The sequence below is a fragment of the Vittaforma corneae genome (genome assembly GCF_000231115.1).
Source record: "Vittaforma corneae ATCC 50505 unplaced genomic scaffold supercont1.27, whole genome shotgun sequence".
NCBI classification, from domain to species: Eukaryota; Fungi; Microsporidia; family Nosematidae; genus Vittaforma; species Vittaforma corneae.
The window spans coordinates 1-15,732 of NW_006889860.1; the positions used below are offsets into that span (position 1 = coordinate 1).

The 15,732-nt window shown below is 34.8% G+C and overlaps 11 protein-coding genes and 2 non-coding genes across 13 annotated transcripts; 6 read left to right on the forward strand and 7 right to left on the reverse strand.

Annotated features, from left to right (window-relative positions):
• Positions 1–164: 164 nt before the first annotated feature.
• VICG_02065 (uncharacterized protein) lies at positions 165–530 on the forward strand (the record flags this gene model as incomplete). The annotated part of the gene is made up of 1 exon (XM_007605448.1): positions 165–530. The coding sequence occupies one exon, from the start codon at positions 165–167 to the stop codon at positions 528–530; it is 366 nt and encodes a 121-aa protein (XP_007605510.1).
• A 90-nt stretch (positions 531–620) lies between these two features.
• Positions 621–2,600, reverse strand: VICG_02066 (uncharacterized protein; the record flags this gene model as incomplete). Its single annotated transcript, XM_007605449.1, has 1 exon — positions 621–2,600. One exon carries the CDS (start codon positions 2,598–2,600, stop codon positions 621–623), a length of 1,980 nt encoding a protein of 659 aa, XP_007605511.1.
• Positions 2,601–2,735: 135 nt separating this feature from the next.
• Positions 2,736–3,176, reverse strand: VICG_02067 (uncharacterized protein; the record flags this gene model as incomplete). The annotated part of the gene is made up of 1 exon (XM_007605450.1): positions 2,736–3,176. The coding sequence occupies one exon, from the start codon at positions 3,174–3,176 to the stop codon at positions 2,736–2,738; it is 441 nt and encodes a 146-aa protein (XP_007605512.1).
• Positions 3,177–3,411: 235 nt separating this feature from the next.
• Positions 3,412–5,643, forward strand: VICG_02068 (uncharacterized protein; the record flags this gene model as incomplete). The annotated part of the gene is made up of 1 exon (XM_007605451.1): positions 3,412–5,643. The coding sequence occupies one exon, from the start codon at positions 3,412–3,414 to the stop codon at positions 5,641–5,643; it is 2,232 nt and encodes a 743-aa protein (XP_007605513.1).
• Positions 5,644–5,754: 111 nt separating this feature from the next.
• Positions 5,755–5,859, forward strand: VICG_02294. The gene has a single exon. It is a non-coding gene; the product is annotated as a tRNA-Ile (tRNA).
• A 154-nt stretch (positions 5,860–6,013) lies between these two features.
• Positions 6,014–7,750, reverse strand: VICG_02069 (uncharacterized protein; the record flags this gene model as incomplete). The annotated part of the gene is made up of 1 exon (XM_007605452.1): positions 6,014–7,750. The coding sequence occupies one exon, from the start codon at positions 7,748–7,750 to the stop codon at positions 6,014–6,016; it is 1,737 nt and encodes a 578-aa protein (XP_007605514.1).
• An 853-nt stretch (positions 7,751–8,603) lies between these two features.
• VICG_02070 (uncharacterized protein) lies at positions 8,604–9,029 on the forward strand (the record flags this gene model as incomplete). Its single annotated transcript, XM_007605453.1, has 1 exon — positions 8,604–9,029. The coding sequence occupies one exon, from the start codon at positions 8,604–8,606 to the stop codon at positions 9,027–9,029; it is 426 nt and encodes a 141-aa protein (XP_007605515.1).
• Positions 9,030–9,283: 254 nt separating this feature from the next.
• On the reverse strand, positions 9,284–9,961 carry VICG_02071 (uncharacterized protein; the record flags this gene model as incomplete). Its single annotated transcript, XM_007605454.1, has 1 exon — positions 9,284–9,961. The coding sequence occupies one exon, from the start codon at positions 9,959–9,961 to the stop codon at positions 9,284–9,286; it is 678 nt and encodes a 225-aa protein (XP_007605516.1).
• A 331-nt stretch (positions 9,962–10,292) lies between these two features.
• On the forward strand, positions 10,293–10,374 carry VICG_02295. The gene has a single exon. It is a non-coding gene; the product is annotated as a tRNA-Ser (tRNA).
• Positions 10,375–10,486: 112 nt separating this feature from the next.
• Positions 10,487–11,050, forward strand: VICG_02072 (uncharacterized protein; the record flags this gene model as incomplete). The annotated part of the gene is made up of 1 exon (XM_007605455.1): positions 10,487–11,050. One exon carries the CDS (start codon positions 10,487–10,489, stop codon positions 11,048–11,050), a length of 564 nt encoding a protein of 187 aa, XP_007605517.1.
• Positions 11,051–11,139: 89 nt separating this feature from the next.
• On the reverse strand, positions 11,140–12,315 carry VICG_02073 (uncharacterized protein; the record flags this gene model as incomplete). Its single annotated transcript, XM_007605456.1, has 1 exon — positions 11,140–12,315. The coding sequence occupies one exon, from the start codon at positions 12,313–12,315 to the stop codon at positions 11,140–11,142; it is 1,176 nt and encodes a 391-aa protein (XP_007605518.1).
• A 116-nt stretch (positions 12,316–12,431) lies between these two features.
• Positions 12,432–12,911, reverse strand: VICG_02074 (uncharacterized protein; the record flags this gene model as incomplete). Its single annotated transcript, XM_007605457.1, has 1 exon — positions 12,432–12,911. One exon carries the CDS (start codon positions 12,909–12,911, stop codon positions 12,432–12,434), a length of 480 nt encoding a protein of 159 aa, XP_007605519.1.
• Positions 12,912–12,983: 72 nt separating this feature from the next.
• On the reverse strand, positions 12,984–13,982 carry VICG_02075 (uncharacterized protein; the record flags this gene model as incomplete). The annotated part of the gene is made up of 1 exon (XM_007605458.1): positions 12,984–13,982. The coding sequence occupies one exon, from the start codon at positions 13,980–13,982 to the stop codon at positions 12,984–12,986; it is 999 nt and encodes a 332-aa protein (XP_007605520.1).
• Positions 13,983–15,732: the final 1,750 nt, after the last annotated feature.

Sequence of the window (15,732 nt, forward strand, 5' to 3'; positions counted from 1 at the left end):
TTAATAGGTCTTGAATGTATCTTACTTTAAACTTTTATTTGCATTAAATAAACATTAAAATTAAAAATTATTGATCTCATTTTATATCTTATTTATTTGGTGATGTTGTTTAGTATAGCAATTAAACACTCTGTACTGTTTTTAACCCTTAGTTTATCTGTTAGATGGTCATCAAAGGAGTTTCAATGATCGAACTGAATAAAGTACAACCAAAAACACTGTCTGAAATAGTAGAATCACCGTACAACAAGTTTATCGTAAAGTTTGGGGCTGGATGGTGCGGACCTTGCCGTAATTTTAAAACTTTTATTCAAAAAACTTCATTTACTCCAAGAATCAACACTGCCATCTACTCAATTCAACTAGATGACAAAGATCAAAAAGATGCAGCTGATGGATTAAGACAGTTTTTTGCATTTAAATCGATTCCATACTGTGTTGTAACCGATAAATCATTTAAAATCATAGATTCACTTTCTGGATTTAGTGAAGCTGAATTTATGAAAATGTTTAATAAGCATTTTTGTTGATCAATAAAAATAGTGTACTAGATATGTTCTTAAAAATCCATAAAATGTTCAAACATATCTTATTAATGATATCCCATCAGTGCCTACTTATCATACATTGTTATTTATTGAATATTTTAACTGCTTTAGAATTTCTTCATATGATTTTTTATGATCAAAAGCTTCTGAAATTTTTCCATCAAATTTTATAATAAAATCAATGATCGTTCCATTTGTCCATCCAAAACCAACCTGAGGAGGATATTCACCACCATTTCCCGTTAATCCAGAATTATTACACAGATATTTTTCGAAAAATACTCCATGTTTCTTAAACCCAGCATTAACGTTGTTAAAAAATGTCCTAGCTACGTGTAAAGCAAATGAACTTTCGCCTTTTTCAATCAGAAAATCTACCATCATACTCTGATGAGGCGCCCAAACATTAGGAAAGTCCCATTGATGTAAAAACACAAGTTCAAGAGCACACTTTTTATCATCAATGTAATTATCACTTGCTGGAATACCGCCTGGATATCCAAAAAGTGTCTTGCTATATCTCAATAAAATCTGCCTATAGTTCCCAATAGGAGGATTAATACCAAATATTAAAGGTGTAATATTACTGAAATAAAATCTTGAATCGTTTAGCTTCTGATTCTTAAAATCAAAATCATTCCAAACGCCTAGCTCATCATTCCATAAGACTTGTTGAATTGCAATGAGCCTTTTGTGAGCTTTCTTTGCAAATTTATCGCTCAGTTTACTATTTCCTTTAATTTTGAGTAAATATGAAAGAATCTTTTCATTTTTATAGATTATTGCATTGAGATCAACTGGTATAAAATCTGCAGTGTGTATTGTTCTGAGATTAATCCCATCTCCAAGCCATCGAGAAGAAAAATCCCAGCCAGATTCAGCTGCAGATTTAATATGAGTAAATAATTCCAGAATATCATAACTATTAGATAGAATATTTTTTAAATTTGATCTATCAGAATGGCCATCACCTTCTTCAATCAAGTTATCTTGATATACATCATTTCTCGTTTGATTTTTACCAGAATATATACCGCTTACTAATGGATTTACACGTAACGATTTGTTGGATATATTCTTACTATGTAATGGTTGATTGCTAATCTTTTCATTAAATACATCCAAGTCTTCCCTGAAGCATTCCAATCTGGGTATTTGCGAATTTTCATAATATCTATTTAGGTAGAATACCTTTCCATTCTTAGTGATCTTTACTTTCCTATTAGCTTCTAACCATTTATACTCAATAATAGCAGCATTCAAAGCTTCTTCCAAAACAAACTTTCCAAACATTTCAGAATCATATTCATACAGTAAATAGATCATTTGGGTAAACAATGGCGGCTGTGACCTTCCAATATAGTATATCCTAGAACCATTTGGTATGAATCCAAATAGTTCAATCATTCTCATTAAGTTCAAAATTAAATTTTTAGCAGAAACTTCCATTTTTAACCCCAATAATCCCTTAAGAATCCAATAAGAATCCCAATAATAGAATTCCCTAAATCTACCCCCTGGTATAAAGAAGGGAAGACCAGTATCGATCAATGTGCTTTTTTCCGAAAATGATCCATTTGATATCTTTGAGAGGTGTTTCCAATTTTGATTAAGGGCATTTAGAATATTAGATAGGCTACTATTTTTGGAAGCTTTAATGTGAGAAATATCTTGGGAGAAATCCACAGGAGTATAATCTGAAATATCACATCCAGGTGAAGAGGTAGAGTTTTCTTTTAACAAATTCTCTACAGTTATTTTCTTTTTTTCCGGATGATCAAGGCTTGAAGTCAAGTATTTTTGAATATTTTGTATTGTAGAGATGTGAATTTCCTTATCAAGCATACTCTTTGTGTCACCATCATCAATATTATACTTTAAAAGTCTATCTGGTGAAGTAAAGCTATCTTTGACATTATGCTCATCCAAAAGTGATAGAGTATTGTCAACTTTATTGTCATTGATACTGAAATCAATTTTATATCCTTGTGCATATTCAAATAAAATAATAAAATATAGTACATTGCCATATATCAGGTTACAATAAAGCATATCAAAGTACAAAAAGGGTGCAATACAAAATGAGGGTAAATAAATAATAGCTATGTTTATTTATCAAGTCTGTCATAACAATAAAATAATACTAGTTTGTATCACTTGGCAGTATATATAAAGACAACAACACTATTAATCTTCTAGTATTTCAGAATATAAAGGAACATCGTCATCACTCAAATCCTCAACACCTTCAACGGTTATTCCGGATAGAATCTCTTTCAGTTCAGGAAAGAACAATGTTGTCAAGAGAGAATGTCCTGATAATTCAACTGTGCCCAACTGACCATTTTCACACATAATCCTAAAATTATTTGAATTAGAAGTAGTAATTCTTCTTAAAGGAACATAAAAGGATTTAAAGTCGTGCATTCCCCAAGGAACGTACACAGCTCTTAAATTTGTTAAGAAAAGTGCACCAATGTTGGACTTTAAAGAATCCGAGCCCAGTTTTAAAGTAAATTGAACATCTTTAAGATAAACTAGAATAAATTCAGACTCCGAAACAGGAAGGGGAGTGTTGTTTTCTGAGAGGAGGATTGTATTTAAATACGAGCAATTGCTAATTAGCATTCGATATTATGAAGGGCTATTTATTTTGCTTATCTATCATACATTTTATTATCCTTATATTCAATTAATAAAATATTATCTAATGAAAGAGTTAATTTAGTAACAATCAGTATTGCTATTAAACAAGGCCGGTATTGTCACCAAAATAGAATAAATAATTTAATATTTGCTATATAAACATTCTGAAACATAAAATGCATATTAATTTTTATTTTTGAAATAAAACAACTCTTCAATGCCCAAACTTATCTTTTCTTGGACTTTTCCACTTTTCGTTTTCCTCCTTTCATACCTTGTAAAAATTCACAGAATCGAAAAGGGAAATTTCGTTACTTGGGACGAAGCTCACTTTGGAAAGTTTGCCCAGAAATACCTCGAAAGAACATTTTACTTTGATGTGCATCCACCACTTGGAAAAATGCTTACAGCACTTTCAGGCCTTATCCATGGCCAGTCAAACGACTTTGACTTTGGCTCCAAGGAAAACTATCCTATAACGTTCGACTATGCAGGAATGAGAAGGTTCCATGCCTTCATAGCATCATTTACTCCCCTCTTTGCCTATTTAATTCTCAGAGAGTTCAATTTTTCTCTAAGAAGATCCTTGCTCCTCACCCTACTTTTCATCTTTGAAAATGGAGTAGTTTCAATAAGCAGGCTTATACTTTTGGATTCTCATCTTTTAACGTTTACGGCTGGCACAATCTATTTCCTAGTACGGTTGTTTCAGAAAATTAAGAAGATTAGTATTATTGGAAAGAAAGACTGCAATATCCAGTTATTACTGCTAGGCTTATTCATCGGCTGTGTTATGTCTGTAAAATGGATAGGATTTTTCACCACACTTCAGGTAGGATCTTATATTGCCGTAGATCTTTATTTCAAACTCATGTTTATGAGTCCACTGGACTTTTTAAACTATTTTTCTAGGAGAGTAGTCTACCTCATTCTCTTTCCCATCGTTATTTACATTTTTCTGTTCTACATCCACTTTAGTATTGTCAATACCAGCGGGTCTGACGATGGGTTCATGTCTTCTGAATTCCAACTTAGTCTTAAGGACAGTGTGTTTTCCAAAGTAAAGAAGTACGTCTCTTACGGAAAAAAAATCACAGTTAAAACACCTCATGGATACCTTCACTCCCACCTTCATACGTATCCTGATGTAAGTACAGATCTAAGTGCCGACTTGTCTGATTTACATGTTCCTCTTCAGGTAACAATATACAACCACAAAGATAGGAATAATAATTTCTATTTCCAGAAAGTCACTGATGGAGATAATGCTGATGTGGTAATGAATGGAGACAGCATTGTTCTTCTACACGCAGAAACAAATGGGTATGTGGAGCAGTCCAAAAGGGAGGCATACTTCACACCTGGATTTCGTATTAATTTAAATAGGGCAGGCATTGAACAGAATGCGGTGTGGATAGTAGAGATTGAAAGTGATACAGTCAAAAAAGAAGAACTAGTAAAGAGTATAAGTACGAAGTTTTATCTTAAAAATTCAATATCAGGAATGTATCTCTGTTCCACCACCAAAACCTATCCACACTGGGGATATGATCAGGGAGAGATAGTATCTCAAGCGGAGAAAGCTCCTAATTGCCTATTCAATGTTGAAGAAAATTTCTTCTCCGACTCACCAGGCAATGAAGAATACAAGGAAGTAAGACCTTCATTTCTTAGAAGATGTATTGAACATCAAATAGCGATGTTTAACACGAACAAATCTTTTACACAGGATCCAGACTTGGAACCAGAGAGGATAGTTTCCAAACCATATGAATGGCCTATTCTAAGAAGAGGACTTAGAATGTCACAGTGGCATGAGCAGTATAAGTTTTATATGTTTATGAATCCATTCATTCTTTATTCTACAACAATTGGGATATTAATATCACCAATAATGATAGCTATCAAACATATAAAAAATCAGAGAAAGAAAGCAACATATCACACTAATAATAGGCTATGCGATGAGAATAATGCTAGTCAAAATATTAAGGAAATAATAAGCGACGAGCTTAATAACAAAAAATTGAAGTGTGACAGTAGAGTATTGAAAGACAACGTTAATGAAGAAAAATCTAAAAAAATTCAATTTATTAATACAAAAGATAAATCAAACTGTCACAATCACAAAAAAAGTAAGACAAACAAGCTATCTATACGGAATGACTGGTTCTTTCTTTATATCTCTCTGGGAGGATGGGTGATTCACTATTTGCCTTTCTTTTTAATTGGAAGAGTACTTTATTTACATCATTATTTCCCTGCATTGTTCTTTGCAACACTGAACTTATGCTATATTCTAAGAACAGTTCCTTTTAAAATTTGTATGCTCTTTGTTTCTATTTCCATTATTTTCTTTATTTTGTATTCTCCTTTAACGTACGGGTTTATCAGTGAGGATTCAATGAGATATTTGAAGATATTTTCCGAATGGGATTTCGCAGATTAAACAACACATAACATTCGAGTTCTTTTATTACATTCTTCTCATTTCTAATATTATTTATTCATCTTTAATATAAAATAACATTTTATATATTTCAATAATGCATTCCTGCAAGCTCCTGTAACTCAGTCGGTCAGAGTGTGGTACTTATAAGCTGAAAGGCTATGGTTCATTGGCTAAGTAATGCCAAAGTCGCGAGTTCGAATCTCGCCTGGAGCATTTTGTTTATGTTCCTTTTTATCTTTGGATATTAGACAATTAGTGATGCAGTGACGATAATTAATATAAAAGTATGAAATTGTAACAATAACGGACAAAGCAACCACAAAAGAAATAAGAATAAACAAAAACACAAAGGCTTTCTTTATTTAACTTATGCAAAGTAAGTCCTTTTATCATCAAAGTTAATATTTTCTTGTACGAATCGCCACAAATCATTAAATTCAATTTCCAAAGCACTAAAAGTAGATCTTTTTTGCACCTTCCTAGGAATGTTTAAATCTGCTATTGACAGTATATCTAAGACTTTATGCATGCATTCTTTTGAAAATCCATGATTTTTAAAGAAGTCAAAACTAGACACAGCACACAATCGAGACACTTTCTCAGTCTTTCTACACCCAGCAATGCTACTTTCAATCTCTTCAATCCTTCTATGAAAGGCAGGGCTTTCCCATTCTACAAATGAAGAATGATGGGTAGGACAAAGCGTTATTGTGCATAAATCATTCTTTTTTACCAAAATGATATTTGGACTTTTAAGATTGCATAAATACTCCTGGGGCGAGTCACTCTTAAATACATGCTGGAAGGAGTTCGAATAGACTGTTTTGAATAATTCAATGAAATCACCGAAGGAAAGAGTAACCTTAGTTGAGAACATGTTGACACAAAGGGCCTCAAGACTTACCTTGAAGAGAGGGTCATCAAACTTTAAAAAGTAGGAGGAGAAGCGTCTTTGGCAAATGCTCTTCACTTCTTCTGTCTTGTTAATAGCATACATTTTGTTTATTAGTTTTAGTTCAACTACGTCTTCATAGCACCGTAGATATTTCGAAAGGGTAGGATGGCGATGCTTGGGTATTGGACAAGGTGCAGTATCAATGTTAATTGCCTTACCGTGTACCTCACAAAAAGCAGTATGGAAAGAATCAATGGGAATGATGGGTCTTTTGGAATAGGCTTCATTTATTCTGTTTCTAACGTCTGAGGATGTGAAACCCCCAACCTTCTTTTTCACTTCAAAGGGGCTGTTAAATTTACTTACTAATTCAACACTTTCCGAAGAGACTTCTTCATAAAAACCTCTTCTTTTACTATTACATTGATCAACGTGACTGTTTTCATCATCTTTCTTAATGCTATTTACACTTTTCTTAGCTTCAGAATTCCTGATGTGCTCATCAGGAATTGCAGGATTGCCAGAGTTACTTGGAGAATCTCCAATTCTAATCCTTTTTTTGCTTTTACTATCATCCTTTTCTGTAACAAAACGACTCTTAAAAAGTGTTCCACACATCTTAGCTTGTATCACATCAGACTCTTCACTACTTGAATTATCATCTACGACTGTGTATCTGGCACTGCTTCTATCCTTATTATTACTCTCTTTATTACTGTCAGTAGTAGCATTATAATATCTTTGTGGAGTACTGTGATTAAAGGTGGCTTGATCATTAGCATTGTTCTTTATTAATTGATCTTGTATTTTCAATGCTAAATCTTCAGACATCCTCATCGACTGCGTGTCATACATTAAAGTGTACTTTGGATTGTTTGTCCCCATGTTCTTACATGGAATCATGGAAAAAGGAAGAAGTATGGAGATTTCTTCAAAATGGCTAATGAAGAAAGGCATGCTAAGTTTCTTACTAAACAATCTCTTATAAATAGAAGCCAAGTCCTCCAGGGAAAAACAGTCGTATTCCTTTCCCATACACCACACTTTGGGAACCATTCTCAATATGTCATTTTTTTTGAACGTTAAATTCGTAGCTATTTCCCTCAAGATTCTTAGATATGTTTGCGATGGCAGTTCTTCTCTCATTGCTAATCTTTCTTTTGCAAGGGGCAGAAGTAAAAAGAGAGGAAAGAGACTGTCAATATACATCACTTAATTAAAAGTCATTTGCAGAGATCGAAGGACAATAACTATAGAAAACACGCAAGATTTATTATAAATATCATATTTGTATGTGTTTTTAAACACACAATAGGCTATTTTTGGATGTTGTTATTGGTGATGTCTACGTATTCTTTGATATTTTCCTTGAATAAACATAATGTTTTCTAACTAACTTTTTAATAGAGATAGCGTATCAAAGTTGCCTTTTAAATCTTACCAATCAATGAATCTCAAAAATGCATAAATCTTTCTATATGCTATCACTAAAAGATAGATCTATGCATTGGATCATCTGCAATTGAGTTTATATTAGACCGTTGTAGAGATGGTTTAATGAGAGAATATAAATCCAAAAGTATATCGGCCGTTCAATATAGAAAGATATACTGGAAAGTAGGCCTCGCTTGTCTGCCTGAAACAACCAGTAAAGAGGCTGAAGAATGAGTAAGTATAAAAGTAATGTGAAAGCCCACGTGGATTTTACTCATTTAAAAACAACAAAACAACCGAGAAAAAATAAAAGCCATCAAAGAAACATCCAAGACTGTCTTCAAACGGCGAATTAGATGTTGGCTAAATTCACTTACAACTTTGTATTCCTTTTTAACAGGCTGACAGTTGGACGATAAAAGTCACTGATTTATGTAAATACAGTTTGAGGGTCAGGTAAACCAACCGCACTTCCAAGAGATCTTTTATTGATTATCAAACACATGTCATATTTATATCAACCAACGTCATCATTAATGAAAGATGTCTTTCAGCCACTCAAATTATGAGTAGCTTTGTTAAGCAATGCTTGATTTAAGTCTAATTTGTTTTTAAATCTTTATCCTCAATGAACAATCAAAGAGCAAAGAAAAAAATAGTCTTTGAACCAAAAATACCGGCAGAATTGCCACCAAAAGCACCAGCAAATACAAAATACGAGGAAAAGACAAAAGAACAGCCCCAGGAAAAGGAGATTGCCCAGCCAATGAAGGGGATGTATGCACCAAAAACATTTTCATCAACAAAGGAATTCAAAATGGAAGCCCACGAGTTTATTTTAAACGGTAATATAATGAATGACAGCGACATTGCGGGCGATAGCACACTTTCTTTGGTTCAGTTCAGTGACGGCTCTTTTGGGATTAAATGTGAAGATAGAGTTTTTGAATGTGACTGTTCGTTTTTAGGAGACACAATTTGCGTTGAGGTCGATGAGAAGGTAAAAAAGGTTGGTAGCCCAGAATTCATAATGACGGTGTATCCCAACAGCTAGTTTGATGAGACTTGGTACATTAAAATCAATCTTGATTATATAGTTGGAGGTAAAGATATTTATTATATACAACGCACTGAAACCCTCTGTTGCAAAGTATCTAAGTAAAAGCTTGACAGATTGCTGTTAAAGGCAGAAGTCGTATAGCATAATTTATCACATCTGTTTACTCAAAGCTTTGTAGAAACTGTCAAATACATATTGTATTTTTGAACAGTACCTAAAAAGCTTTCAAAACGTCATATAAATCAACTTTATTTGTCTTTATGACTCTCGTATAGCTTGTCAAATTGAGGTATCATTGAATCTTTCAGTGGAACTGCGATGATATATTTGTGAAGGCAATAGTCATAGATGTGGATAATTGGATAGTCATCAGACACATTCAGACTGGCCTTGCTGCCATGGTCTTTCTTTTTATTTTCTTTCAAGTATTTTTGTACCATTGGTAATCCTCGGAACAGCCCGAATAAAATATTAAGGAAACTGTAGAGTGGAAATGCAGTTCCAACCACCTTTAATCTTTCAAACTGGAAAGTGTCAGTGTACCCCAGCCTGTTCATTTTGCTGACTATTTGTTCATTAGCATTATCATCTCTTTTGGCTAGCACACCAATAACGGCCCTACCAGCATTTTCCTTCTTGCTCGTGTGGTCGTAATACACAGTACACATCCTAGCATTCCCACTAGCTATTGATGAATAGTCTTTCTGTATTTTCTTAAACAGGTGATTCATCTTTCCATAGTCTCCTTTATAAGGAATGAAAACAAAAGTTTCATTTGAAATTTCAAAAGGCATAACTGTAAAGTCAGAGAGAAGATCGTATTTGTAGATTAAAATGAGGAAGATGAGAAGGAAAATGGCAACAGTAGAGATGATTGAGTAAAATAAAACATTGTAGAATGATCCTATCGGAAATGGTTTTGACATTTGCTTGTAAACAAATCAAGGGTAAGAAAATACAAAAATTAAATGTATATTCAAAAGGACGAATCTACCAGAAAGACACCGCAAATACAACATTGACAGTTCTTTTAAGATAGCTGAGTCTTCGCGCATCAACCCACATTACATTTTAAAAGGCTTTGGTTCTTCTACGATACTCAGTTAAGGATGGCCTGCAATCAGATAGGGCGAAAACAAGAAAAGGGAAAATGCATCCTATTGGAAGACTGCCATAACAACACATATTAGAAAGATTAATTATACTTGTTATTACGATAATGATAAATAAAACATACCAATAGAACCAGCATTGTTAGTCAGCGTGGCCGAGTGGTTAAGGCGTCAGTCTTGAAAACTGATACGGTTCCCGTTCGCAGGTTCGAATCCTGTCGCTGACGAAAGATTTATTATTTTCTTCCTTAATTTTTACCAAACCAGTCCATTCCTAGCTTTGTTCTATTTTTGTACTGTGTAATTATTTACTTGCCACTGGGGATGCCCTAATAGCTAATGAGCAACTCATCATCCAACAATGGCCAATACAGTCATTTTAGCAGCAGCCAATACACTAAACAGGAAGACAGAGACGTTGAGGACTGCTACTACTTTCTTTATTCTACTTGTAAAAGAGGTTCTAACTGTGGCTATAGACACAATCCCATGGCCAAGACCAACACCACACTCTGTCCACAATGGGCAAGTACAAAGAAATGTACTTTGGATTGTCCTATGCGCCACAGTCTTTACCATCTTCAGAAGAAGAGATCCGAGGACTTCTGTTATTTTGAGAATACCGAGCAAGGATGCACAAAGCCCTACTGTGAGTTTAAGCACAAAAACCCCACAAAGGATGTATGGAAAGCCTCAATTTCAAGCAATGCAACAAATGAAGAGTATGATTTAGCAAGCCACCCAAGCAAGCACATTCGCAATGACAGTCACAATTCCGAAGCGAGCAATGACGAAAACTTTTACAAGGTAATTGAAGAGGAAAATAGAACCATTGATTTTGAAATCCAGAAAATTGAGGAGGAAATTAAAAGAGTAGAAGGGCATTATCATTATCTAAGATAGGCACCAAGAAAATAGCACTGTGGCTTATTTATCACTAAGCTCACAAAGCGATAAATGAAAAGAAGTATAAATGAATTACTTGATAGTGTTTAGTCATCGTAGTACTTGTAAATAACTATTCCACAACACATGTATGGTATTTCAGGTCCTATGTCCCTCCTTTCTATCTCTGCCCTGGTCTCTCTCATTTTTATTTTGGCTTCATAGCTTCCCATAGAGGCAGATACTGTGTACCACCACAATGCCAATAGTATATCCTGCTTTATTCCCGTGCCACTCCTCGCATATTCCCCTAGGAAAAATACCGCTCTGGCATTTCCCTTTATCCCTGCCCGTAGGGCCCAGTAGTACGACTTTCCAAAATCCTTCCTCACACTGTTCATTACACCTGTAGAATAAAATCCAAATAACATCATCTGTGCATCAATTTGTCCATTCTCTGCCGCTTTCTTGTACCAATCCACGGCAGTAGAAAGGGATTTATTCCTCTTCAGTTCTCCATTCTCATAGCATTTGGCTATTCTATATTGTGAGTTGGGATCATTAAGATTGGCGCCTTTCATGTAAACGTCAAATGAATACTGTTCATCAACAGTGATATCAAGACTCTCCTGCTTAGTTTCATACCATTTTCCTATATCAAATAGAGGGTAAGGATAGAGTTTACTGGCATTAACAGCTGCCAAGGACATGTAATGTAGTCCTGTTTTCTGATCTGATCTTGTTCCTAAATATCCGTTAGCAAGTATGGATCCGTAAACATGTAAAGCATCTACGAGACCCAACTTTGCGGCGCATCTGTAAAAATAAAGGGCTTTCTCACTATCATTGGATGTTCCTTTGCCCTGTTCAAAGCATTGTGCCAGCTTATATGTTCCTAAGTCATGGTTTAGCTGCGATGATATCAAATAGCTATCAAAAGCTTCCCTGTAGTCTCTTGGACACCCAAAAAATCCATATTCATATCCAACACCAATGTAGCAGAGAGCAGATCCACTCGTATGCTTGTCACTTGCCATTTTTTTCGACTCTAGAAATTTCCTACAGCTATTATTAAGATTGTCAATGAATTTTCTATTTTCGTCGTTTTTCAAAGGATTCTCAAAGAGTAATAAGACGTTATAAGAGCTGTTATCATTTTCAACAAACTGCAACAATTTTCTAAGGAAGAAGAATATTTTAGCATCGTCTTCAGAAGCAAAGCTTTTGTGAAATTCTCGTTTGAGCTCTTCTGGGAGTTTAAAGAATGAATTGTTAATTGGCATTTAAAATATACTCCTTTAATTAAATTTCATTTATTATTTCTCCTTAAGTGCTCCTTTTCATTGGATAGTAATCAATGTATTACAAAGATGGTTTCCGTTATATTAAATTATAGTTCTTATTGCTTCTGGAATAAGCTTAAAATATCCTCAACTGATCGTCCTTTTGATTTTTCATTATTGTCGCACAGTCTTTTATTTTCACCTTGATCCAACATAAAAGTAGTGTGCCTGTCAGCATTTTCGCTGCTTTCATTTAATTTTAGGGAGGTTTTTTTACTGTATTTTAAATTATACTCACTGGCACATTCCTGGTTTTGGGTTTCCCTCATAAATTCCTCCAAGTTCTCTGCACAAACTAAATACATTGACGTTTCAATAGTTGAGTCCTCAAGAACAGTAAACGAGGTACATCTGTGAATTGCTTTCCTTTCTTCATTGTAAAGAATTAGCCCCGATCCTTTCTTAATTATGAATCCGTCTATCCATTTTTTCAGTTTTTTGGTCTTTTGTGTGGTGTACACGCAACTGAGCATTGTATTCACCCATCCCATTATTTGTTCTTCTATTTTGTTTTTGGCCGGTGATGAACAAATCAAATAGAAGAAAATAGACTGGTCATAATACGTTATAAATAAGCTTTGGCAAGTATCATTCACAATTGTTATTTATTAACGAATAACACACGGACTTTGATTGAAATTTCCTGGATTGCAAAAGGCTGGTGCATTCCTTTGTGATAGCCACTGATCAATACTTTCTGTTGTCCTAGCATTGTCTTTAATCATATTCACTTCATTTTGATTCAAAAGAAGATGTGAAAACCGGGAACTTGGGTGTTGAAGACAATTGGCCATGCCTTGATGGCCAAACGACTGAGGCGTGCCAGGCAGAGTGTTAAAATGAGAAGCATTGGGTTGACAAGCATTGGATTGAGTAGGTAGACAGTTGAGTGGATGAGGCACACAGGGTTGTCCTGGAATTCTTCTTTTATTAGGATCTGAATTGGAATCCTTTTCACTCGATGAACTACTACTTATCGAGGCTGAATCTTCGGTCTTTGCTCTTCTCCTACGGCCTCTTCTCTTGCTCATCTCAGAGGAAGAATCCTCAGAATAAGGATAGTTCTTATCTTTATCATTCTTCTCCGGTAGATTTACTAATTCAAATGAAAATAATTGGTCTGCATTGTTTTTACTGCATGTCTTAAATATAAGCTTATCTTTACCTGACTTTGTCAGACAGGTTGGCCACTTGACTTTAATGAACAGAATCTTGGCCCATGCCTTGACTACCCTGTAAACTCTTTCGTTACGATTATTAGGGCCTTTGTTTTTATAGTTGTAGTCTGTCACCGGCTCAATCTTAAACTTGCCGTCTTTCTTCTTACAAATCTTGAGTTTGCTATCATCCACACATAATTTTTTGTTATGCGTCTCTAAGTTGTAGTAACCGTCTTTATTGACATTGGACACTTTGATTGGATCCATTCTACCGGAATCCGGCTTCAAGGCTAACTTCTTTCCATCATTTCCTAGAACGACTGCCAACCCAGGATCAGTTAAAGGGTGGAGTACGAAAGACTTATTATCAATTTCGCCATTGTGTGGGGTGTATGAGTATATAAAGGGAAGATAAGCGATATAAATAGTTTTAAGTGAAATGCTCATGTCGGAGGCACTTCCATTTCTATTTATAAGAATTATTGTGAAACTTATGTGTTTCATGTTGCATTTTGGTATTCGTATTTCAACTATTCTTTGAAATAGTGCTTATTCGATGGCTATTACAAGACAAGGCAAGTATATTCCAATACTACAGCCAATATTTATATTGCCCATATACTTGACTACAGTTATAACAGCCAACGAATACGACTAAAACACTGTTGTTTCAGAGCAATTTAATTTCAAACTAGTTAGTTGCTATTTGAAAGGCCAATGAAAATTTTTATTTCTCGACTCTTTTCACCCTGAACTATCGAAAAGAGGAAGTTTATACTGTAATCTTTGTGTGTTCAACAGAAGAGGGTTGAAAACATTCACAAAGCATATGCTTTATGAACACCTAGGCCCCAAACATTTTTATCTAAGAGTTAGCCGTGGTTATATTTATTTTATTAGTTAGTTAGATGATATATAAACACTATTATAGATAGATTGTTAGGGTAGATATCACGATCGATGCAATGGCACTAAAACTTGACAGCTGTTTTTCTGTTGCCACTATCAAGGGTGATTTCATCAGATCACAAGAAAAGAAAAGTCGGCAGCACATCAGCTCTACGTGGCGGAGCAGTGCATGTCTACGATCCACCTTTGTTTCTCTTTACGTGCTAAGACATTCTTTTGTATTGCATGCCAGGCCAATGGCTGAAAGCAGGTAAAAGATATGAAATCAAGCTTAGATATTGTCTGAAAGTCATAAAAATTTTTCCAAAGACAAACAGAAGATTGAGGGATATCTTGATAATGGCCATCGTTGGATGGCTACACGATCTGCACAAGGAGCGAACACTACATATTTCAATATTTGATGGAGACCACAATGAACCACAGACAAGAAATCATTTACGAATGGGGAGTCTGATCTGCACACATCCCTAGTTCAAAAGTCGGACTGCTTATAGGTGATCTGATCATGACTATACAGTGCTTATCAGACTCACTCTTCTGATTAGTGCTTAAATAAATGCAAACCAACTGTATGTTTTGTCACAGGCTTTATAATTTAACCATTATATCTATGTATACTCCATACAATATCCTGCCACAGCTGTTATGGGATAATATGCTTGTATTCTGCACTGGCACGGGATGATCGATAGCATACTCAAACCACTTCCATTCAACTGGATTGCACAAAGAATATAGTAGAGCATCTATTGTTGGTGAGCTGTGTACTAAATGCCACTCCAATGCTATTTATCCAACGGACTACATTTATCACAATCTGAAGTGATTGCACTGGAATGATTTAATATGACATGCTTGACATCTATCAATATACTAAGAATTTTTAAGCACAGTCTTTGAGCTGTAGGACTTACTCACAAAGATTTATCAGCATTGTCAATATGCAACATTGGCAGCAAGTACTTTCTTTCTTGTAGCAAAGCTTATATATGCCACTGTGATTTTCCTGTCAAAATTCAAACAATTTAATTAATTTAAAAATTTTTTAACTCATACCCTAATGGATATTGTACAAACGAGAAAGACATACAAAACAATCTGCATTCTAGTTGCATTTGTGGGAGCTACACTTCTTAGCACATCCAGTGGAGTTAATCCAGATTTTGGAGGCATTCAAAGCCCCGATCCAGTTGGGTATGAGGCTTGTACATATCAAAGGTGTTATGAGGATAGTGACAATGGATTTTCACTTCTCGAAGACATTACATCTCTTCCTAATGTGATA